The 25,994-nt window shown below is 44.3% G+C and overlaps 1 protein-coding gene across 1 annotated transcript in view; it reads right to left on the reverse strand.

Annotated features, from left to right (window-relative positions):
* The window catches only part of hmcn1 (hemicentin 1), a 208,005-nt gene that overhangs the window by 108,520 nt on the left and 73,491 nt on the right, over positions 1 to 25,994 (reverse strand). The window contains 14 exon segments of the mRNA XM_056275570.1: positions 1,030 to 1,201; positions 1,539 to 1,698; positions 3,347 to 3,459; positions 5,036 to 5,180; positions 5,508 to 5,635; positions 9,384 to 9,479; positions 9,593 to 9,784; positions 10,796 to 10,954; positions 11,772 to 11,885; positions 12,050 to 12,177; positions 12,400 to 12,541; positions 16,841 to 17,110; positions 19,407 to 19,528; positions 19,645 to 19,789. Coding sequence (XP_056131545.1) covers positions 1,030 to 1,201; positions 1,539 to 1,698; positions 3,347 to 3,459; positions 5,036 to 5,180; positions 5,508 to 5,635; positions 9,384 to 9,479; positions 9,593 to 9,784; positions 10,796 to 10,954; positions 11,772 to 11,885; positions 12,050 to 12,177; positions 12,400 to 12,541; positions 16,841 to 17,110; positions 19,407 to 19,528; positions 19,645 to 19,789 — 2,086 coding nt within the window.

Raw genomic sequence — 25,994 nt, forward strand, 5'->3', positions numbered from 1 at the left:
AATATTTATTTATACAAAATTCTGTTATTGCAACACGCACAAATGCATGCACAAAACGCATGCACATTTTTTTCTATGCAGCTCAGCCGCTCCTTAACTGTTTATTGTGAACAGATGGCTCTGTAAGGCTTACTAATCCACCATCAACCACAATTATAGCCTCTCTAGCACAGCTTCAGTAGTAGAGTAGCAGAGAAGACTGATTACTCAGTCATCTTTACAAAACCACACACTACCCCCTGAGGTTATGAAGAGTGAGGAGAAAGTATACCATGACCTACAGACAACAAAGGAGTTTTTTTTACTTCATGAGAAATGCTAATTATTTAACTCACAACTCCATAAATTGGTCCAAAGAATAAAATGTCAGCATGAGTTAAGGTAAATTAAGTTTAATTAAATTAAGATAAATAAGGGTTAGTTGTGAATTGTGTTTGCTCCAAAAGAAATTTGTCATTTTACTGCCAACATTAACCAGACTGGCAGCAGCACAGCACAACGTCATCTGCAGGGCAGCACGACCTGGAGTATTAAAGAATAACAAACAGGGGCGTCCGGGTGGCACAGCGGTCTATCCCGTGGCCTACCAACACGGGGATCGTCGGTTCGAATTCCCGTGTTACCTCCGGCTTGATCGGGCATCCCTACAGACACAATTGGCCGTGTCTGCGGGTGGGAAGCCGGATGTGGGTATGTGTCCTGGTCGCTGCACTAGTGCCTCCCCAGGTCGGTCGGGGCGCTTGTTCGGGGGGGACTCGCGTGATCCTCCCAGGTGCTACGCCCCCTTGGCGAAACTTCCCACTGTCAGGTGAAAAGAAGCGGCTGGCAACTTCACATGTATCGGAGGAGATGTGTGGTAGTCTGCAGCCCTCCCCGGATCAGCAGAGGGGGTGGAGCAGCGATCGAGACGGGTCGGAAGAGTGGGGTAATTGGCCAAGTACAATTGGGGAGAAAAATGGGGAACCCCCCCCCCCAAAAAAAAAAAAAAAAACAATAACAAACATTCGTGTTTGTATTTGTGTGTGTTACCTGGGGGAGAAGGGGGAGATCAGCTGCCTCTCCTTGGCCCAGGTAACAATGGGGGGTGGAACACTGTGGACCTCGCAGGGCAAAGTGATATCTGCACCCTCTACTGAAGACACCCGAAACGGCTCTGCAGACCCCTCCAGACCCCCATCACCTCCACCGGACCTAGGACGGACTGGATATACACAGAGACACAAATGTACAGAAACAAGTGCACAGACAAAGGTTTATCAAGGGTAAAAGTCAAAGGATTTTTGTGATATAGTAACTCGAGAGAGAACTATAGAAAGGAAAAGAAGAAAAAGAAAGTGAGAGAGGGAGACAGGATGATGAGGACAGAATTTAATTAACAAGTGGACACAAATTCAAGAGACGGGGAGTGAAATTTAATCCAAATATTTTACGTAGCACCTCATGGAATATTTTCATCAATCATTTTTGAAATCAACTTCTTACAGCGATCCAACCTTCATCCTTTGTCCAGCCCTTGGCTTTTGGCCCTTGGGTCTTACCGTAGACAGTAAGTTGAACCTTCCTTGAGCTGTAGCCAGCAGCGTTGGTGGCTGTGCAGATGAACTCTCCTGTCTCATTCCCAGATGGGGAGGCGATGTGGAGGCCGCCGTCAGAGTCCAGGGAGAAGGCCGGACCACCCAGGTTCAGCAGCTCTCCACCCTAAAGCACACATAAGTCACAGAGGGCAAAGACTTCATTTGATGGAGTCTTTTTTTTTTTTCCACGAACAAGGTGTCAGAGGAGAGTGTGAATATTTTAGCACATGGGCGGGCAGGGTGCAGATCAGGTCAGACTAACATCTACTTAACAAGTTTAAAGTGATGATTTTTTTAGTCAGATTTCTACAGAGTGGAAAAAAAATTGAAGAAAGTGAGTCCCAGGATCAAATACAGCAAAACAAGTAAACGTGATTTACTACAAATGCGACCTGACCATCGATGAGAGAAAGTTCAACAAAATTAAAAAAGCTCTTTTCTGAATATGCCTAGTGGACTTCACAAGAGGCTGATGCACTGTAGAGAACAGCGAAGGAATCAGAGGGAATTACATTTTAACAGCTGGTGCAGGGTCTGGTTTCATATGCCCCTGTAGCCCCATTCCCTTTAACAGCATCCCTTTTACAAGTCCGGAAAACAGTGTGAAAGATGGAAAAAGGAGTAACCATACACATTCACTCGCTCTCTTCTCTCTCTCTCTCGCTCTCTCTCACTCCGTCTCCCTCTCTCTCACACACACACACACACCCAAACAAGTACACATATAGCACAACAGCACAGCTTAATTAAATTTACATTGAATGAAAACATATAGGTTTCAAGCACATGTGCGTGGTTGTGTGTGTATGTGTATTTGTGAAGTCTATAGACACTCAAAAATGTCTGCGCGTATTTTGTGAAGCTCGACATAAGAACACTAACCTAATGCTATAATGCAATATCTCATCAGGTGTGTATAAGCTATCACTTTAGTACCACCGGAAGAGATTCCAAATTTGCCTGAAATAACAATGAGATCACCCTTAACCCCCCCACACCTCTCTAAGTCTCTCTGTTTTGACTCAGTCTCAGTGTTTCTGCTATCTCCCTCTTCATTCCCTAACCTCTCTCTCACTGACTAATTTTAGGTTCAAACACACACACGCACACGCATAAAAAATTACAGCAAACATGTGGTGTTTGAAAATGTGAGATGACCATTTTAGCGTGCACGGTAGAGCTCCTGAGCAGATAAAATATATGACACGGATGACTGACTGATGGAAAAAGTCTGTGTCTGGACCTCAAAGTATTAACCCAATACACGGTAGAGTTCTTCTCTGTCCATATGGCTAAGATATGCATTAGTACAAAGAGCACATAAACAGCCAGAACTTGTCAATTGCCAGAGGAAGATAAAAAAAATTAAAAAAAATTTGACCCCTTGTCCTCCTGCACTCCTTTTCTCTGTTCTTTTCTGCTCCCGGACACTATAAATTCTCCTATCTGTAAATCATCCTCACACTCTCACCATCTTCTGTAATGTTATCAGGAGATAAAAAGGCTTTCAGGGAATAGATAAAAATACAACATTGCTTTTGCTCTCGTAGCAGTCTCTGTAGGCGGCAGTTACGGATAAAATCAAGACACGAAACAAGTTAGTTTGATTCTAAAGGATTTTAGCGTTATTCAGTCTAGGCCAGGTTAACATCATCCTCACTAGCCATGAATCGAAGGAAATTATGCTGAAGTCATTATAACCGTGGCTAGATCCACTTATCAACAACACACAGGTACATGCCACAGACTCAAACAGAAAGCTGGATACAGACCTTGGCCCAAACAATGTCTGGGACGGGCACCCCATGAGCACGGCATGGCAGAGAGATGGGTGTGCCCTCGATTGTACTGAACACCTGAGGGCCATGCTGGATGCTGGGAATCACTGAAGGCAAGCAGACAAACAAGATCAAGAGAAAGGTTAGCCTGAAAATATGCTAATAGTATGTAAAGCATGTAATAGCACATTCCCGAAGAGGAAACACCGAGGGCACTCTGAGAGGACATGGAAGCGGGGCAGGCTAAGCTAAATGCTAGCCCATGCAGACCGGCAGTTCCGACAGTCATCCTGGCGTTCACTCTCTTGCATAGTGATTTCTTTTTTTTTGTTGATATGTTGGATATGTGTGTTTTTGTAGTTTTTTTTTTTTTTGTAGTTTGGATATGTGTTTTTGTCTTTGTGTTGCACTACTGTGGGCTGCAAGTGCATGAAATGACAAATGTTCCCGATTCCTGACAGACTTGATCATCACACACATGCACATATGATCCCAGTTAGGGATCATATCTGCATGTACATATGATCCCAGAATTGGTGTATACTGAGTACACAGACACTCTCATGGTGCCTGAGAAGCACAATGTACATCTATGATAGGCAAAGCCAGGTTTAGGATTTAACTGCCATCTCATTGGACATGTCTAAGTGACACTAGAGGAACAGAAATGGCAGTACACAAAGATATTCCGCCTCTCCACTTCTTCTTCAATGCTCCATCTCGCTTTCCCTCCCTATTTATTCATATCATCTTTCAAACCTAAGAAATCTGTGGAAAAGATCAGTCTATGAAGCTCCGGAGCAAAAAAGCAAAACACAACACTTTAATGTCTCGGTCACTGAACTGTGACTTAACTTACCCCTTAAAACTGAAAATACATAACATTGGTCTAATGGACATTATGCATACTGTATCTATACAGGAGTGACCTAATTTCCCTGGAAGCCAGTGCATTGGTACAGTCCAATAATGTTTCACATTTGTGAAGGTAGAATCTGGGTAAAACTGGCTCCAATTAAAAATACAGACCACACTTTTTCCCTCTGCCAACTCCAAACTATTGCCTACAGGTGGTCCTGGTTTACACGCAACCTCAGAGACAATTCAATCAACGAAGAAAGCATTCCACCGGGCAAAGAGATGGTTCAAGGAGAAATGAGACACGGACACCGAAATATACGTAGAGAGACGAAGAGCAATAGAGGGGAAAAGTAAGACAGAGAAAAAGGAAGAGACGGGACAGAAGAGAGAGTGAGAGAGAATGAGAGAGCAGATGAAGAGAGTGCCAGCAAGAGAGAGAGAGAAAATACAAGAGAGAACCTGAGGAAAAAGGTAGAGATGAAGAAGAGGAAAGGGGGAATATAAGCCTGTTATATGTGAGAGAGTTCAGAGGTACTGTGGACAAACTTCAGCATCAATTCTCATCAAAGACGCTCCTGAAAAGTTGCTTTAGTCTGTTTTTTCTCTATGCTGGACTCCAAACAGTTCAAACCATCTTTCAGAGTTTCAGTCTTTGTTCGTATTTTGATATTTTATGAGGCTGTGGAATCGAGGCGAGGAGAGGAATGTAGGGTCACAGAAAAGAGAAGAAAGGACTTTTAAGAGGAAATTCTTGATTTGTAACTTATTGCAGACTTATTGCGTGTGTGTGCGTGTGTGCGTGCGTGCATTTGTGCACACTACCGTAAACATTGAGGGTGGTGGTGCGGTTGCTTGCTCCCACCACGTTCTCAGCCAGGCAGGTATAGTCTCCTTCATCCTCCAGCCTGACTCTCTCAATATGAAGACTGCCATCCTTCCTCACTGTCACATACTGGTCTGTGGTCACCTGGCAAAGGAAAGCAGACACACACACACACACACACGCACACACGCACACACACACACACACACACACACACACACACACACACACACACACACACACACACACACACTGTTGTATGCATGTTCATACAGGAAGTTCCAAACCATTAAAATGTTCTTTAACACTATTTCTGCCACTACATACAGGAAGAGTAAGTGAATGTTAAGGAATGTAAAACATGTGTATTTGTAAGTTAGCATATTTGTTTGTGAGTTAGTTGTGTTTTCCTCTGCTTGAACGTTTTTGTATTTTTCCAAGTGTATTATTTAGTTAGTAATGTGTCCTCACCAGGCCATAGTTGTGTAGCCACTGCCTCTCTGGCAGAGGGTTCCCTGCTAGCAGCGTACAGGGCAAAGTCACCTGCTGGTCCTCAATCACACCGAGCACACTCGGACTCATCGCAATGACGGGGGAGGCTGTTGATACGACATGCAAATAGGCGGGCTTCAAATCATCACATCATTCTTGACAGTCAACCAAAAATGCTGCATATATGTTAACAAGGGTCAGCAATATTTTATGAAGACTGTGTGTGTGTGTGCGCACCCACGCGAAGCTCTTACTACAAGACCACCTTAATTTCATCGCTTGCCTTTCCCTCCATTAACAATCACCTGTTAGCTACTCAGCATTCATGCCACCATATTTTAATCAACCTCCATTATGGAGTCTGCTGATCTGTCTATTTAAACGCCAAATCTTCAGTTATCAACTATTTGATTCGCCTTATAAATTTATTGCTGCAAATGAAATTGTGTCCCCACTGACTGAATGTGCATCTTGTGTGTGCGTGCCTGTGTGGGAGTGTGTTTTTGTGTTTGTATATTTTCTGCCCAGATGTCAAGATCATCGCCATGCGGTTTCAGTTAGTTTCAAAAACTGTTATGACCCTCATTAACAATCAAGCTTTGTGGACAATGACATCAGAGGAAAGAGTAAAACACACTCTTTTAGTCTGACCTCATTATTGGCTACACAACACCCCCCAAACAACGCCCTGTTTAGGGGTCATTATCCGTTGTGTGTAAGCGTGTGGGTGTGTGCTTCTATGCATCTGATGGGTAAACGTGCCTCTGTGTTTTGCCGTTGTTGAACTTGGAAAGCTAGTCAAACAATAATCTATCGACTTCTTTATTAAATAGCTTTTTTAGGGGGGGGTTTCCCCCTTTTTCTCCCAATTTACTTGGCCCAATTTAATTACCCCACTCTTCCGAGTTGCCCTGGTCGCTGCTCCACCCCCTCTGCCGATCCGGGGAGGGCTGCAGACTATCACGTGCTTCCACTGATACATGTGGAGTCGCCAGCCACGTCTTTTCACCTGACAGTGAGGAGTTTTGCCAGGGGGACGTAGTGCCCCCCATTTCCCCCTCCCCCCCGAACAGGCGCTCCGACCGACCACAGGAGGCGCTAGTGAAGCAACCAGGAAACATACCCATATCCGGCTTCCCACCCGCAGACACGGTCAATTGTGTCTGTAGGGACGCCCAACCAAGCCAGAGGTAACACGGGGATTCCAACCGGCGATCCCCATGTCGGTAGGCAACGGAATAGACCGCCATGCTACCACACTTTGATGGACTGCTGTGCAAACATGGTGCTTGCTTAGTAGCTGAGAGTCCAGCTGAACTGGTGGAAAGCGCTATTAGGACCACTTAGCAACCAGAATTTCCTTTCGACTGAAGATGGTCTTGAGCTGCAGGTCCTGTGCACACAACGCAGACAGCAAGGTGGTTAAGTGGGTACAAGTGTTGAACTTCACTACGGCGCTCCCTCTCTGTGGTACTTTCACTCTCATAAGACCTGGTGGTTACGAGGGTCAATCAGCAATCTTTACTCAGCAGCTCCATATAGCAGTGTGTGTTTGTGTGCACACATGTGACTTGAAAATTTTCCAGACGCTAACAGTATGTACAGATCCCCTTCGACCACACACACACACACACACACACACACATGTAAGGATGCAGAAAAACAGACAATGGGGGAAAAAATAGGCAGAAAGACGCAAAGACAGACCCACACATCAACACCTTAGAAACACCACCTGCCTATCTGAGGTGTTGTGTATTATATGCGGACGCATGACCTTCATGTTTGTATGTTGACATCATCTCTGACTCATCGCTATGGACCATTTCCCAGTGACAGAGCACAAATGAAATGTTGGAGCACCAACACGTGAAAGTTGTTTCTAAAGCCTGGGATTGAACAAACAAAAAAAGCAAAACCAAAATGCGTGAATGTCACACAAAATACTGCTTAACTTTCGAACAGCACGATTTCTGGAGGACGCTGACAGGGCAAACACATGCTCTGAGGTCTACAAGTAGGCATAAAAAATAAAAAACTGCTTTTGTGGACTTGCCCACAATTACATCTCTCCATATTAATAATTTTCCACCACACATGTTAAGGAGCAGATCCGTGTGTGTGTGTGTGTGCACATATTTGTGTGGGCGTTCATGTGGGTGGTGTACTCGGGGGATCAGGAGACTGTGTCATTGGGATAATGGGGCAGTAATACATGTCAGCCGGGTGGGTCTCCCTCTTCTAACCTTTGACCCGTAGCGAAGGGCCTCGCGTGCTTCCAATGGAGACAGCAGAGTTAACGAGCCACACGTGCACAAACACACCTTCTAAAATGTGCTAATGAAGTTGCGTGTACTCACACACACACACACACACACACACACACACACACACACGTCGACACCGGAACAGAAATACTCATACGCATATATACCAAGTCCAGTTGCACTTGATTCAACTCTTTTGGATAACCATGACCTGGATGAATGAGAACATTCACAGACACTCATACGCAAAGAGAGAGACAAACATGTAAACACAGAGACAGACAGTTGTTTTTAGGGAAACACAGACACAAACATTAGAAATTAAGGACGATTTCACACATAATCAGGATTGTGTGTGTGTGTGTGTGTGTGTGTGTGTGTGTGTGTGTGTGTGTGTGTGTGTGTGTGTGTGTGTGTGTGTGTGTGTGTGTGTGTGTGTGTGAGATATTTCACAGTGCCTTTGAAGTACAAAAGCAGAGAGAGTGAGAAGAGAGAAAGTCCAGAGCTCCTGATCAATAATCTAAGCTGCGGACATACAGTCAAACCTGGGCTTCGCTTACTTTGATCAAACTAAAAAAAAAATCTATTGGAAATCAGGCAAAACAGTTGTCTCTTTGATGATGTGGACCAAAAACAGGTCTACTGCTAAGCCTCAATGTCAGGATGATTCAAGGTATGGCCAGGCCGTAGCGGGATCCCTTGTAAGGTAATAGGTACCATCACATAATGGCAACGAAACCACCGACGGTATGATGCGAGAAAAGGAGAAGAGAAATAAATGATTCTTTCGCCTTCTACATTTCAGCATCTATCCTCTCTCGCGTTCCCTTAACCTCAAACAGACACTAGCACACACACACATATGCACACAAACGCATACTCTTGCCAATCCTACATCCCTTCATAACTTGCCAGAGAATTCGCTCACTGGTAAACTCAGTGCATGCACACCATAACTCAGGCAGAGCCTCAGCGCGACTGAAAAATCACTCAGTGATGCCTGCTCCTCTCTAATACTCCTGTTGCAAATATCAGCTTTCGTTTCAAAAGTGGCAAACGTTACTTTGGCTCTTTGCATGCAACCAAAGCTAGACCACGGTTGAAAAAGCAGAAACCCCAGCTCTGGTGCTGCTTTTACTTAGACTCCTGGAGGTAGCGCTATAATTAGAAAATGCACAGCGGGTCCATGTGCATTGTAAATCCAGGCCAACATAGCTCATCTTGACAGATTCACCACAGTACTTGCACTGTATCTGGGGGCGGTTATGATGAGAGGATACTGAGCTGCAGTTGTTCTCTGAGAAACATCAACTTAATTTGCTGGGTGCTGATCTGGTGGCTCAGGCTGCTGAAGAATTCACAGTTGCATGTGTTTCACTCAAGCTGCTTTCTTTACAGTTGAGTGCAGGGGGCTTGAACCTATGCCCTGCAGGCATTTGGGCTCTAGGTTGGAAGGACGAGAGAGACAGACAGATAGATAGATAGATAGATAGATAGATAGATAGATAGATAGATAGATAGATAGATAGATAGATAGATAGATAGATAGATAGATAGATAGATAGATAGACAGAGAGATAGCTCTTACCGAGTCCAGTCACTGTAACCCTGGCCTGGGTCTGGATCCTACCAAAGTGATTGTGTGCCTCACACACATACACAGCCTCATCCTCCACCCACAGATCTTAGGGAAGAGACAGTGTAATGTTATTGCAAAAGCCCATTGCATGCATGTTCATGTTTACTAGACATATTTGTCAATGTGTAACAACACATAACACATAACTGATAACTTACTAATGATGTGTAACGCCCCCCTGCTCTGTGTGATGGTGCTTCTTGTGTGGGGCCTTTTGAAGAGGAGAGAGCCATCCTCTCTCTTCCAGGTAACCTGTGGTTCAGGATAACCCTGGGCTTGGCACAGTAGAGTCAGGTTGGACCCAATGTCCATTGCTACGTCAGTTGGCTCTTGTGTGAAGCTTGGAGCAGCTAAGATAAGGGTTGAAATATAACAGGGGTCACACAGGTTCCAGAAACTTACCTATCTGTAGAACAGGAACTCCAGTCGAGCCCCTCGGTCCTCAACTACCTGAAAGGGAGCTGTGTTGAATTGGTTCGCCACAAGTGAAACTGTTGCTGAAGTTCAACATTTTCCAACTTGAGCGAACGATCATTTCCCTCATTTTACATACCTTGGGACAAAACAGCTACTTGTTGCACCACATTGTCACTTTTCACTGATTTGTGCTGTGCCAAAAGTTTGGCTCAAGCAAGCATACAACTGCGTGCACCATCGAATTAATATAGGCAGTGCTTTTGAAAAATTAAGAGCTCTAAAAGTGGAAAAAGGATTTAGCAGATATGTCAATTTTGCGATATCTTTACCGTTCAAGTAAATGACGTTTTATAATTTCCATCAAGTGTGCTATAGCAGACATCTGTAGGTGGTGAATCAGCTCCATCCCATGGCAACACCTCATCGCACAGTAACACCGCAAAATTAAAAAAAAATAATATAGAGGTTGTCATATCCAGACATGACAGATTCTACTTTTAAACCGATATTTGTGGTTGAGAGGTGTATTTTGTTAGCTGTTTGCTTTAATTGAGTGTATCTCTGTCTCTTGGGGGGGGGGTTAGGCATCAATGCCCAGGTGCCCATTGTCCTCAAAATACTTTTATGGAATGGACGAGCAGAAAGGAAAGTCAGCAACAAGACCCTTCAGAGTTGTAGTTATTGAGAGAAAACACTGTTCGGTTCAGTGTGACAGGTTTGGTGAACAATAAAACTGGTGCGCTCAGTATAAAGCAGTCTTCAAAGACCAGTGCAACCTGTGACAGTGAGGTTTCATTGTTGCCCTCACTTTCATACCTTCCATATTTCTACATTCTGTCTACACATGAATTTTCTTCTTTTACCTTCTAAATGTATGGTCGTGTTGATTTGTTACACCATGAACACCACTGCCCATCTGATTAAACCGCTGACGTCCCACTCACCTCCGACATCCAGAGTCACCTTTCCTGAAGAGGTGCCCGCAGGGTTTACAGCCACACAGGTGTACTCCCCAGCATCCACATCCTGGGCCTCCTTGATGGTCAGTGTCCCTCCAAGGATGTCAATGTCCATGAAGGATGATGAATGTAGCTGGAGGCCCCCTTGATATCAGAACAAATCCACCAGTTCACTCTGGGTCAACTGAGTCGGTTTAAGGATAGTCTTATTTTTTTGGTCTGTACGGGCAAATTGTTGGAAAAGCTAGTAACTAACTTGTGAAGCTAAAGCCAACATGCTTTTTTTTTTTTCCAATGACAAGGCAGGCACCAAACATTGCTTTTTTCGGCTGTGGATTCACTCCCCTCCCTTTTTTTCCCTCCCCAGTTGTATCCGGCCAATTACCCCACTCTTCCGAGCTGTCTCAGTCACTGCTCCACCCCCTCTGCTGATTCGGGGAGGGCTGCAGACTACCACGTCTTCTCCGATATATGTGGAGTCGCCAGCCGCTTCTTTTCACCTGACAGTGAGGAGTTTCGCCAGGAGGACGTAGCGCATGGGAGGATCACACTATTCCCTCCAGTTCCCCCTCCCCCCCAAACAGGTGCCCCGACCGACCAGAGGAGGTGCTAGCAACCAGAACACATACCCATGTCCGGCTTCCCACCCGCAGGCATGGTCAATTGTGTCTGTAGGGCCGCCCAACCAAGCTGGAGGTAACACGGGGATTCGATCCGGCGATCCCTGTGTTGGTAGGCAACGGAATAGACCGCCATGCTACCCGGAAGCCCCTTTGGATTCTTTTTTTTTTTTCCAATGACATGCGATACTGGAGAGCCATCTAACTACCTAACAGTGTGTGCAGGGATACGTTGTGGGGGTAATATGGGGTTAAGTTGAAAAAAATGAAGGTTCTCTGTCAACATTAAAAAATAAAAATAAAATCCTGATAGCTGCCGGTTTTCTACATGAAGTTTCTACCTTTGTACCACCAGATCTCGGGCTTAGGGATTCCAGATGAGGAGCAGGCCATCACTGTTGTTTCTCTCAAACCAACAAGAACCTCACTCAGGACCACCATTACCACGGGAGATTCTGGGTGGGGGTAGGGTGAATAAGTTAAATGTAAAACATAAACATAAATAAGAAAAGCATATCTACAGTAGAAAGACATATGATAAGAGCTGGCGTGTGTGTGGTGATGAATATTCCGGTAGGTGCATATTTCCGTGTCTCTCTCTGTCTGTGCCACCACTTACCAATGTAAGTGAGGATGGAGATCTGTGTATCTGTCCCAGCCTGGTTACTGGCCAGACAGCCATAAATCCCACCATCTTTCTGCTCCATCTTCTTCATTATCAATGTTCCATCGGTGGTCATCCTGTGTCTGCATTAATGTATGTGACAGCATCAGTTTCGGATCAATTTTACAGCTCTCTTATATGGATGGATGACATTTGAAAAATTAACCAACTATGCCAAAATCCATATTGGGTAAGTGGGTCACCATCAACAGGGTGAATCGCATTAACATGTCTGATCAACTGCTCTGAACCATTTTCTTCAAAATTCAAACAAACAGCAAATCTGTAACGAGTTGTGACTTTACCTGTTGGATCCCATGACGAACATGTCATTGTGAGTCCAGAGCAGGCGAGGAGCTGGGTAGCCACTAGCGGAGCACCTGATCCTTACTTCCTGTCCTGTCACAAATGTCTGGTTCCGAGGTTCAACTGACACCCTGGGTGGCTCTAGAGGAAAGGCAAAAGCCTCTTCAGTGCTTACATCAAACTTAGAAGTGGTCTCTGTGTCATGAATATGATAGCTGCTACTATCACGCCTGTACTTACTTAAAAAGACCATTACTATTGGTGTCTGTTGAGCTTTTCTACTTGCACTTGATGGCATAATTTGTCCGTTTTTCCTATCTTGTAGCGATGTACATCTACTTTGTACTTTGACTCTCCTATTCTCCATCTCATGATGCTCTAAGGTGCACCGACACACATTCTTGGCTATGATACGATTGTCACGTAGCGCTCCACAATCGGTAACATTTGAATGTATCTGCTAATTGCTGACTCTGTTGTGAGTTGCTTTGATAAAAGTCTCTGCTTAATGAGTAAATAAAAATGAGAAAAATCAATTAATGAAATAACCATGAGATTAATGAATCACTAAAACCAATCTATCAATCTACTGATCTTCCCATCTACTTGCATATAAAAGGTAAACTGTGGGGTCAAGTGTGAGCCATTTACTTGACAGGGAGCTTGTTTCCTGATTCAGAAGCTAATTTTCATGAGGTGAGAACATCTTAGAATAAATTTGCATTATTAATTTCATTCTTACGGGCCTGACTATTTCACCAGGATCTGGAAGTCGCCTTTGCTCAAGAACATTTACACAGTACAACTTCTCCATTCTTATTCACATACTGAAAGGAATATTGTAGAAGTTTGAGTTGATTTGAACATATTGAACACCTCCATCACAAATAGCCCTGACAGAATTTCGGCAGTCGCAAGACGTAACAGAATATAAACGTTTACTTTCACTGTAGCAGGAAGCATGGGGCCTGTAACGACAACCAATAATGTTTCACAGCATATCTTTCATCATCAACTCTCCTTTTATTGGTAAAACAGGGGGGAATAGTGAACCAAGACCTCGCAAAGCTGTGGAATTTTCTGTGATTTTTCCAATGATTCATGATGAGAAACTCATCCCTGCAAGGGTGTGTTTTCCCTATTTTACTCCTCCTGCCAAAAGCATCTCCAGAGCCTCTTGACTTTTCAACTCGTGGAGAACTCAATACGTGAACGAATCTTCACAGAGAAGAGAGAACTTGAGAGATTAACTCCAAAAAAAAAAAAAAAATCCCATTCATGTGCCCATTTGGAATGCCAGAGAGAGACTTATTCTTTCCCGTGACCAGGAGTAAGACAGTGAGGCAGGTAGCTCATTCCTTGCGTGCCATCAGTACATTCTATTGCAAGACAACTTCTCTAGATCAGCCTGGGGAGGGCATTATAGTAGGATGAGGGCTGGGGGGGAGGTGGGGGCAACAGTCTGAAGTTCAAAAGACTGCAAAGATATATAGATATATAGCAGTACAGTAGGTGTGAAGGAATGTATAGTGTATTATGGGGAAAACACATCTACCCAGACTTCAAACACCAGCAATGCCATGTTTTGAATATATACTATATATATATATATATATATATATATATATACACACACACACACACACACACACACACACACACACACACACACACACATTTTGAATATTATTTAGATAGATAGATAGATAGATAGATAGATAGATAGATAGATAGATAGATAGATAGATAGATAGATAGATAGATAGATAGATAGATAGATATGCATGTACCAGATGCAAAGAATACATTTACAGCTAATACTTGTGATATATTACAACCTTGACATGAAACTAATTCAAATACTTCAACTTGGAAAGTGGGATTATAATTAATCTTAGCACTGCCTATGGCTCTAAAGCACCTACTATGCAACTCTTTCTGGGTCAACAGCAAGGGCCTCAACAGGGTCCTCTGTGACCCAGGGCCCACCAAACTTGGGGGGCCCACTGGAAAGCCCATGATGGTGGTAAGCCAACTGTTTTTGATGAAAGACGTTAAAAAAATTTTTTTTTTTAAATCAGGCACAAAGCTGGCATGATACTACATTATTACAAAAACAGTTTCCCATTTAGAATTATGACTGGCAGGCTACTGTCGCTTGAACGCAGTTCCACATTCTTCCTTTGTACAGACCCAGTGCTTTTAAAGAGGGAAGGGGGGGGGGGGCTCCTTTGTTGAAACCTCATCCTACATCTTTGAACGTATCAATGCTATCCCCCTGTTCACATTTGCCAAAATATGCAGGATGACAGTGGGCAAATACAGTTAGTAACAAAAACCAACTTTGTGTGTGTGTGTGTGTGTGTGTGTGTGTGTGTGTGTGTGTGTGTGTGTGTGTGTGTGTGTGTGTGTGTGTTCGCGCAAGAGAGAGTGAGAGGGAGGGAGATAGAGAGAGAAGGAAGGGGCAAGCCAAAGAAAGACACACGAGAGCATTTTTTCATTTAAAAAGTCTTATCTCGGGTTTTTTTCTAACATGCTCACCCCCCCTAGGATTGCGGCAGAGCTGTAAAGCCCCTGCTCAATCCCTTGCTCACCTCTCTCTTTCCTGAGGTCGCCCTGCCCTGCACGGGCAGCGACGTCTCTGTGCTCAGAGGCTAGCAGACCTCTACTCTGACTCAGCAGCACCCTTTGTGTCAGGATGAAACCTGTCTTTAGTCGCACCAAATCCGCCCTCGCTGCCTCTCTCCCATATCACACCCTATGTCCGTCACTGCCTCTCTCCCTTCCTCTGCTCTCTGCCCCAAGTGTTGTAAGGTGTAAGCCGCCCTGGCCTGCTTCAAAGTGGAGCTAATGACTAGGATGGGACTGACCAGGGGGTAATTAGAAGATCCCCGGGGCATGTTGACAGCTGTTCGGCAGAGAGCAGGACAGAGAATGTGCGAGAGAGAGAGAGAGAGAGAGAGAGAGAGAGAGAGAGAGAGAGAGAGAGAGAGAGAGAGAGAGAGAGAGAGAGAGAGAGAGAGGAAGAGACGGGGGGAGAGGAAGAGGGAGAGAGATGAGTAAAGATAGAGAGAACAGAAGAGACAATGCAACATAAGAGAAATTAAAAAAATATTGATAAAGGAGCAACAGGAGACCAGATAATGGAGGGAAATGTCCAATTTAATCATTAACAACTTAGGTGAGATGTTTCCAAGATGAACACGCCGACCAAAGCCTGGGAAAACGTTTAAGGCTCAATTGGGCAACTTATCACTCGATGAGACGCGTCAAATGACAGGGCGTGCTGGTGAGGCCTGCTTGCAAACCTGTCCGCAGCACTGGTGTTAAAGCCTTTACCTCCCTGGCCCAAGTCGGGACGGCTTACAAATGTCTTTTTGTTCCACAAACATAAACTCATCACCAACGTGTTTAAATGGAGCAGGAGTGCTTTCAAATGTACGGTGAAAAAAATGAAAATATTGCACTGCACTTTCATTATACATCTTACAGCCTCCTTTACTCATGTATCAGGTGCTGGCAGGTAACAAACACTTGAGGTCAAAGGGGAAGTTATGCCTATTACAGCTCACAGTCAGCGACATATGGCATTTGAATTAGGTGCTCCTGGGATTGCTGGATGAAAAACAAAATACAGGATATTCACTGTGAGAGTGGATAATGAAGAGTCTCTCTCTCTCTACCTCTTGGGTCATGCTTGAGGGGATATGGCTGAGCACAACTGCTAATGGCAGCTTTTATCGCGGCATTACATCGCCATTTCCTGGCCAGACGCGGGTCCGTGCTATGCAGCACAAGCCAAATAGCGGCTATACTTTCTTCCATCTGTCGGACAATGTGTTCCTGATTCGGTGTCAGTGAGGTATTAGGAGCGGGACGTTCAGAGCTGTCTGAAGATGGAAAGCTCTTGGGTCACGCTGCCTGAGAGTCAAGCTTAAATCATTTTCACACGTCCCTTAAAGCATTAAGGTGAATTATAGCGAGCAGGGGCGGGGACACGGGGGTAAATCCAGCAGGAGATGGTCATGTGTTTAGAAAGGACGATGTATTCGCCAAGACTCCCGCTCCCCAGTGTAAATCTCTGTGCGTCATACATCCAATCACAAACATACACGCACACAGACACAAATATACTCACAAAACTACGAAATTACTAAAAGCCCATTGTCATCAACTTTAGCTTTATTGTGTTGTAATGATGTACAGGTGAAGACGGACTGTGCTTCTGAAACCACATGAAACCCTGCTGGAATCAAACTCCAGAACCTTTTCAGCTGCATTGCCTGGTTCTCTTTCCTCTTTGCAGCTTTTGTAGTGTTTCATTAATAAGAAATTAACATCCCTACGACAACAGAAACACACAGTGCACAAACCCCTTTGTACATACACTCAAATTTACACACGCACACACACACACACACACACACACACACCACTCACCTTGCACAGTGAGGTAAATTTGTTCCAAGGTCACCCCTCCCTCATTGATGGCGATACACTCGTACCAACCCTCGTGATCTAAGGTTACATCGTCCACCTCCAGCGAGAGGTTGGCAAGGATGTGTACCCGCGGGTCTAGACGGGCGTCTTGACCACCTCTCAGCCAGGTGAGGTTGAAGCTGACCGTGCTGACAACATGGCAGGTGAGGACAGTGTGGGAGCCGGGGGAGATGGTCACATTACCCTCCACAGTAATAGCTGGAGGGGGCTCTGTAGAGACCAAGGAGATGATGTGAGCATGACATAAGTGACAATTTTACAATTTGTCAGAGATGACGTACTGACAGATTATGCCTTTCTGCCTTAGTGGCAGAGTCATAAAACATATCTCATACTACATGTGTGTGTGTGTGTGTGTGTGTGTGTGGACAGTTGTGGTAAAGGTGACATTTTGAGACACCATTTCTCAGAGTGACGCACAAGCTAGTCTCTTTCTCTCTGTGTCCTTCATTCTCTTTTTCTATTTGCAACACATTTCTCTTCCTCCTCTGCAAAAAAAAAACCCACCCACTCACCACACACGCACATCTCTTGATCCTTAGTGTGTCATCAATCATTTATTTAGAGACGAGCCAGAGCTTTGCAGATTAGGGAGACATGGAAGGAAAGCGAGAAAGTGACAGCGGGTAGGAAAAAGAGAGGTTAAGTGAGCTTTGGATCTAACAGAAGGAGATGGGATGCTGGAGATTTCAGCACCATTCCTTGAGATTAGGATGACATAAATTTGGGGGATGAGAGTTTACATGTGCGTCTGCATGCACGCCTGTACACGCAAGCTTAAATTGTGAGTGGCTGCCCTCCTGTTAAGTATATCATTGGTGTAGTGGCAAATCTGCATGCAGTAGTTGAGGGGAAGTTAGTTTAGCTAATTGTGGTACAGAAACAGAGCTGCCATGAGGGGCTTACATTGGACAAACAATGTCCCCCCTGGACCAGCTGACAGGGCTTGGCAGTAGGTGAGTTGCAGTAATGACTTCAACCCACATTTTTCCAGAGATCTCGCCCTCACTCTTCCTAACCTTGTCTCACTCGCTCCCCTTCTCCAATACCCCCCAATCCCCATGTCCTTTCCACCTACTTGGCATTCAAATTAATGAAGCTGCAGTCAACTCCATGCAGGGAGTTGTTTTATGAAGCACAATTTGGAAAAAGAGAACACCGCTGACAGCTTTGGGATTCTTGTGCTGTCAGCTCGAGCCTCCCATAATAAAGAGGTTTCAGTTGGCAAAAAAAAAAAAAGTTAAGAGCCCCATGGAAAGTTACAGAATAGAGAAGGGAAAAAAATCTATTCTCATTTTGACCATCAGTATTGTGGGTTTAAACAAGTGTTAGGAGTGGAGAGGTCAGGTTCCCTTTGGCCCTTTGAGTTACGGCAGTATTTTTATCCATGCACATAATCACTCAAGATGATCCAAGGCTTTTACTGTGCAAAGATACCATAGTTTTAACTGATCCAAGAGATCAGAAGCTGCCAGTTACCTGTGTGATACAAGTTGCATGTATTTCTTCTTGTGATCAGTTGGTAGTTCCTCTATTATGAAGCAAGGTTTTTGGATGAAACCATTCAATTACAACCAGTTTCATCCACCTAACTATCATACACCATAACATTTCCTCTTACCTTATGGAAGTAGTCAAAAAAAATCAAATTCATAACTGTCAATGTATTATTTATTCTTACACCATAAATCTACGGTCCATTGCGTTACAACTCATGCACTCAAACCCTACCATAACTTGATCCTTACAAGGCATTCTCCATAAGGTTCCATTCATTCTGCCACCACACAGGGCCTCCGCATGACATGAACAACCAGTGACCCTGAATCCAATAAAACCTAACCCATATCCCCTGATGTTTGGATTTCAAATAAATATAATCCATGTATTCCCTATAGGGAGCAAGTGCGTGTGTGTGTAAGCCTATGTTCTATTGAGCATGATGTAAACTTTCAAGTTACTCTTGTTGCAACATTTCACTTCTGGTATTCGCGCACTCTGTGTGTGTGTGTGTGTGTGTGTGTGTGTGTGTGTGTGTGTGTGTGTGTACTTGCATATACATTTCTCTGTATATAATATGGCACATTAGGATGACTGTACCTTAAATTGCACAATACGATGCAGGTTCTGTACAATCCAGTGTGATCCATCACACACTTACATTGTTTACACAATCTAATTTATGCTTGCTCGACACTCTTGCACAGTTCTGTCTGAGAGTGCCAGCCCATTACATGTGGTAATGAAGGGTAGCCCATGATACTGTTGTAATCGGTAAATAATCTACACACAGGGGATCTTGCTTTCCAAGTTAGGCTTTAGATAAAAATAAACACTACTGTTCACATTAAGAGCAAATTGCAAATGGTTTAATTGTTCTTTAATGTCCGATGTATCTCATCTGTGAATTACATTTTTTAAAACTTTACATTTTGATATTTTCAAACGTTTTACACTTGTTTTGATATCAATATGATTATAATTGCAGAACCTTTGGTACCCTCACCTGATACGTCGAGAAATGTGCGAGCTCGTCCAGTCCCAGCGTTGCTGACAGCAATGCACTCATAATAGCCCTCATCCTTTAAAGTAACCTGTGCTATCTCCCATAATGCATGGTCTGACCCCCTGGAAATAACAGAAAGAACACTGGTGAAATACAAATATTCACAAATATAGACAGTATGCCATGATTTGGTACATTTCCAATTCATAGTTAGCCATTGCTCATTCATCCTTTTTACCTGAAGAGCTGGTCCACCCCCAGACGTTTTCCATCCCTGGTGAAGCGCAGGGTGAATGGAATAAGGCTCTCTACCTTACAGCTGATAGTCCCTCTTTGGAGATAATAACCAGGGGTGGTGGCTATCATCTGCACCTTGGGAGTATCTGACAGAGAGATGGTAAAACAACAGATAACATAAATCAGTCAGTCGGTCGGTCTATTAATATACAGTATCTGCTCGTCAACATAGAATTGGCTGATATACATGTGATTAAGTTAATTATTATCCATATTGTAGATAAATATAAGTAATTATAATAGGTCATTTTCTATATACAATACAACATTTTATCTGTGTACACCAAATAAGTTTCATAGTGATTTCATAGTAAGTATACCTTACTATGAAATCAGCTGAGTTTTTTTTTCTTTGTTTACCCATAACTAGTAGGGCTGTATCACTTTAACAAAAAAAAAACGAAAAAAAATCCTGTTTGATATTTGGAAAGAAATGTAGGTGATTCTGAATTTATATTTGAATTTGCGTTTCAAAAATGTCTCAGATTTCAAGGCTAAATATCCAGTCGCCAGATATTAGTTGTCTAACGCGTTTCACCGTTTGTATAGAGAAGCAGAGGAATTTTTCAGAGGAATTTATGAGTGAAAAATGCAAAATATAAACATGAATGGTGTGCTACATTTTCAAAAACAATTTAAAAAAAGAGCTACTAGAAGACAATTCACCGTTCTGATCGTCCATAAACGTGGTGTCGGGAACATTCTAGCGTTGCCAACCGACCTGGTTTTCCGCCTGTCCTCGGAAGATTGATATTCATTCGCGGGACATGAATCGTCCCGTTTTTTTGTTTATGTTTTGTGAAAATGTACTTCTAAATTACAATTTTATAGGTTCAAATAAAACCTCTTTGGTTTCCTTCTACTGCTATTCTGTTTTCTTCCTGGCTATGTTTAAACATCCAATCCTGTGTGTAAACGGGTAAAATATGTTAAAAAAAAAACCGGGTAAACACAGCGACGATTGGCCATGGCTATACTTTTATTTGATTGGTAGCCGAAATGCGAACGTTTGTCTTATAGCTTGTTTCCAGTTACGTGATTCCGATGACGCGCGAGATTCCGATGGAGGGCAGGAAGTGGAAAGCAGAATGGTACAAACGCCAACAAAGCAAAGAAAAACAACTTTAGCGTTATAAAGTAAGGAAACAGTTACGCTACATAAACACAACCACATAAAATTGCTTTACCATTGACGAAGTGGTCACTGTGCACACGAGCATTATCCGACTCCGCGCCTCCCGACCGCAGACGGCGGTTCGCAATCCACCTTTTCCGGCGTTTTCGGTCAATTTCTGGTATTTCCACCCCTTATGAGCAACAACTTTTGGTACTCGATAAAATGTCTTTGTAGTTTCTCGGTTTAATCGATGTGAGCAACCGGCATTTTGAGAGTTTGTGGCAGTGCTTCCTATGTAGAAAAACTCACTTCCTGCCCTCCACCTACAGTTCGCGCGTCATATACAAACAAGCTATCGCATAGCAACTGCCCGAGCTGTCGGTCTGCCGACTGCCGCGCGCATCGCCCCGTGAGTTCAGTTGCTAGCCAGAGGTGACGTCAGTTTAAAGAAAACTTTATATTTTGTCGGTTTTGTGAAATGGGGGAGAGGCGGACGAGGACGGTGACAAAAGAAAATCGGACGAGCCACCAGCGTCAACGAAAAAAACGATTGACAACGTACAACTCAGCCTCGGCGAAAAGCGAAAACTTATGAATGGGTCTAGTCCGCCGCCTACCAACACGGGGATCGCCGGTCCGAATCCCCGCGTTACCTCCGACTTGGTCGGGCGTCCCTACAGACACAGTTGGCTGTGTCTGCGGGTGGGAAGCCGGATGTGGGCATGTGTCCTGGTCGCTGCACTAGCGCCTCCTCTGGTCGGTCGGGGCGCCTGTTAGCGTGATCCTCCCACGCGCTACGTCCCCCTGGCGAAACTCCTCACTGTCAGGTGAAAAGAAGCGGCTGGCGACTCCACATGTATGGAGGAAGCATGTGGTAGTCTGCAAGCCCTCCCCGGCTCGGCAGAGGGGGCAGAGCAGCGACCGGGACGGCTCGGAAGAGTATGGTAATTGGCCAGATACAATTGGGAAGAAAAAAAGGGGGGGGGTTAAACTTTAAATTATCATGCTTGGAGTTTAAAGCATTTACTGAGGGGCAGGAGGGACTTTTGCAGACGGCAAACGGGATGAGAAATGCACGTGGAAAAAGAGGTGAGAAATGTCAGTGTTAGGTTGCCTAAATCCATCGTTAAAAATAGTTTATAATCTAATACATCTAATCGTGTTTTCATTGCTAAAGGGAGTATACCTTTGGACATATGACTTGATTTTATAATAGATTGTGGTGGACACGTATTGGGGATAGAATTCACCCCAGGAACTAAGGGTTAAGTCAGGGTTGCCCTGGCAGGTTAACGCAGGGTTACGTTATGGTTGTTCAGCCAGTTTTCTGATTATTCTTGCCGCCTCCGCTCAGTCGAGCTGTGGTTTTGTTGTCTCTCTGATTTACCGTTGATTAAAGAAAGTTGCCTACACGGCTAAAGTGTGAACCTACGGTCTTCTCCGTTCCTTCGGCTCTACACTGGTGACCCCGACGTCGGTTTTCGGATAAGTTTTCTGAAACCACACACATTATGGCTACGAACGCCGTTGCAATTAAACTGTCGGAGTTTTGGGAGTCTTCCGCGGCTACATTAGTCCATGGGCCAGACGATATTTCGGTACACTCAAGGTGGCAAAACTTACTTATAATTTTTGAAAGGATCCATGTCTGTAGATGATATTTTGGTATGATAACCATTCCTGAGTGGCAGCTGTATCACAGTTATCAGCTCATGAAGTTAACCACCCGCTAAACTAAATTGCATTTTAGACGCTGGTGCATATCCTGGTTTAGCCTCATGGTCAGGACATTTTTCAATGTTCTATAATATTGTCTTTGGTATCATTTTAAAGGGGACCTTCTTAGCTTTCATTCAAGCCCTGTTGTGGATATTTCTCACAAATATAGAGGTCACTTGAGCTCTTCAACCCGTCAATAACACACATCTTTCTGCAATTTTCGCCTAAACTATATACTTAATTTTAGCCCTGTGGCATCTAGGAATATCAGGGACACAAAACACAAAAACTGGAATACTCACAGGACTGTAAAGATTCAGGAAATGTATAATATACCCATACTATTTCATTGTGTGAGGTGATTGTGAGCCTTAAATGAGAACTAGACCAAAGCCAGTCAGGTCACAAACTGGTCTCTATACATTTGTTTAAATACACAATCAAAATACATGATAAAAAGGAATACCATAGTGAGGTAATGAACTATTTTAATATTTTAAACAACATTGACATTTACATATACTTAGTCAATGATACATGTAATCCCATATCATTAGTGGGTATATGTAATGGTAATGGGTAGGGTAATGGGTATATGTGAATATGGTTACATTATTGTTATCAAGCTCTGGGTAACCAAGTCCAGAATCAACATCCTGTGCATCAATAGACTACTACCACAGTAATACCATCCGAATCATCACACTGTCATTCATCAAACTGCTCGTTTCTCTCATCATCTGACTCCCCAAGTTCAAAGTCCAGTTCTGGACCATCCTGCTGTTTTTGGTTACTGCAGGTCTGTAACCTGCACATGTCTGTGCATGGAAGTCCATTTGACAGGCACATGCAGCTTGGCATTTTGCATGAATGCACACACTTGCATGTTAGCATTTCCAAGACCACATCTGGTGCAGGTGGGGAGCGCATCCAGTAAATGGCCAGCTTGCCTTCATCGTCTGTCCATCCATACTCAGTAGGGCTTGGCACCACAGGGTTAGCCTGCAGACAGCACTTCCATATTGCTGCCTGATAGTTGGCTCGTTGAACATGCATAAAGAGACAGTCTCTACATGGTGGCAGCTGGCTGGACTCAACCTCTCCCCTTTTGGTGCAGAAGAGCTGGTAATGCAGTTTGTTCACCTCAGCAGTGCTGCTATTAGCAACATACATCCGACAGGTTAACTGCTCAATTTTCTGGAACAGCTCATCACTCACATTCCATGTCTGTCCCAGTTGACTAAAAGTCTCTTGGCAGGAAGTGTGCTTTCTCACTATCTTCAGGGCATTCAGCTTCCCTCGACCAGCGAATTCACTGACAGTGTCGCAGCCTGTGAAGGCATGTAAGCCAATTAGGCTGTCACAGATGCTGTCTCCAAGTGAACTTGCCAGTTTGGTGATGTCGACAAACCGTGTGCGGTTCTGAGTCCCACACTTCTGGTAGATGGGACAGATGATGTCCTTCTGGAAGCCAAGACAAAGCACCATGACATCAGTGTCCTCAGCTGTGATGATAACTGACTTTGAGCCCGCATTTGCTGCATGCAATGCATGCAGGAGCAGACGGGTGTCAGCTTCTTCATGTGTGGAGTGCAGTTCTGCTGCTTCCTCACACCCATCTTCTGTCAACTTGTAGCAGGTTTCCTCACAGGTCATGTACAACACCTTGCCATGCAGCATAGCTCTGTATCGTGGGAGTTTCCACTCTTCCACCAGAAACTTGATGAGACTGGTCTTGTTGGAGGAACTGCACAGAAATTTTCTCCACTGCTGGACGTGGTGTCCCCCTGCAAGATTCTTGTACTGGAGAGTGATGTCTCCACCCCGGTTCAGTCGTTCAGCATCTTTGATCGAAGTCTGGTGATAGACATCAAAAACAACATCAATCCTCCCCCTCTGTGCTCCCTCATGGAGGACCTGGGTCAAGGCTGACTCTGCCACCTGTGCAAAGGTTTTGTTGTTGCCATTCATTTTTTGGACCAGGCTCATCCCATCAATGATGGAAGTAGATGGGATTGGGATGTCTTCTGCAGGAGATACATTCTTTTCAAGCTCTCTGGCAAGTGCAGCCTTGTTTGTTTTTCGTAAGGACCCATCAGCATTTGCCAGTGCCCATGGTAGTGGGCCCAATGGGTAGGCAAGGACATCCTTCAGATTCACCTTCCTGCTTTCAGCCACCAGGATCATGTGACTGAAAAGGTTTCTATCTGCCTTCAGAACCACATCCTGTGCTTTCTTTCCATGAGCTTGTTTTGTGCTGACATTGGAGAATGTTTTCAGACTTTGCTTGGTCATCTTGTCGTGGAATTTCACAGGTGATGGGTCTGCATCTAACCTTGTTTGCTGGAATGCTTGGTAGGCCTCTTCTCCTTTCTCAAGAGCTCTCAAGAGATCTATGGTCACATCAGGTGGAGCCATGTTGCCAGTGGAGAGGCTAACCAAATCAATCTCATCAGGGGACATAGGATTGAGCCAGTTATTCTCCATAAGGTCCATGAGAGACTGGACATCTGCTTCGTCTCTCTTGATCCTTGGACTCTGTAGATCTGGATGAGACCATTTGCACCTGCCTTGACCTGTCAGGTCTCTCAGCTGTCTGAGGTACATGCTTCTATACTCAGCTGTGAGATAATATTTGGTCACAGCTCCTGGCTTCAAGCTGAATCCCTTTGTCCCTCCAGCTGTTTGGGTGTCTTTGTTCACCGTTTCTTCTATAGCTTGGTCAACAGGGATTCGGCCAAAGGGATTGGTGGAGCACAGTTGGACTGAGAAGCCTCCTTCCATGAATTCTGTGTACACATCTGGGTGTGTGATGGGCAGCTCAGACATCTGGGCGTAGTAGTACGGGAGGTAGCGTGCATAATTCATCCTGTCATAAGCAAAGCACCATGGGATCATTGCTCGAATGCTAGCCAAGTGTAGCATCCAGTCTCCCTCTCTGGATGCTCGGATGAGCCCCAACAAGATTTCAACCATGTCCAAATAGGACATCCAGAAGTTCGAGAGGCTGCCGTTTCCACCTCTAAGGAATTCACGGTACACTTCAAATAGATCCATGATGCGTGTACAAGAGCTGTTCTCGAGGACCTCCTTCAAAGCATGTTGTGAGACTTCTTTCCCAAGGCTGTCAATGGTCTTCAGTGTCTCATTCAGGTGAACCATGTCATTCCTGTGAGTTTCTTCCAACCAGGACAGGAAACCATTCAAGGTCAGTCGCATGAAAGCCTCATACAGGAGCTTGTGTAGTCGCACTGCCCTGTTGTACTTGCGGCCATCCATAACACCAGCAATTGAGCCTTCTGCAATCATGCCAGACTCAATGCAGAGGTCTTTGAGTCCAGCATCTTGGAAACGCTTTCCTATTATTGCCAGCAGTGTGCAGATGGTGTGGAATACTCCAAGCCTAACGATGATATTATGGAACTTGTCATGGTGTTTCCATGTGATCTCGACAG

Source organism: Lampris incognitus, chromosome 3 (genome assembly GCF_029633865.1).
Source record: "Lampris incognitus isolate fLamInc1 chromosome 3, fLamInc1.hap2, whole genome shotgun sequence".
Classification (NCBI taxonomy): domain Eukaryota; kingdom Metazoa; phylum Chordata; class Actinopteri; order Lampriformes; family Lampridae; genus Lampris; species Lampris incognitus.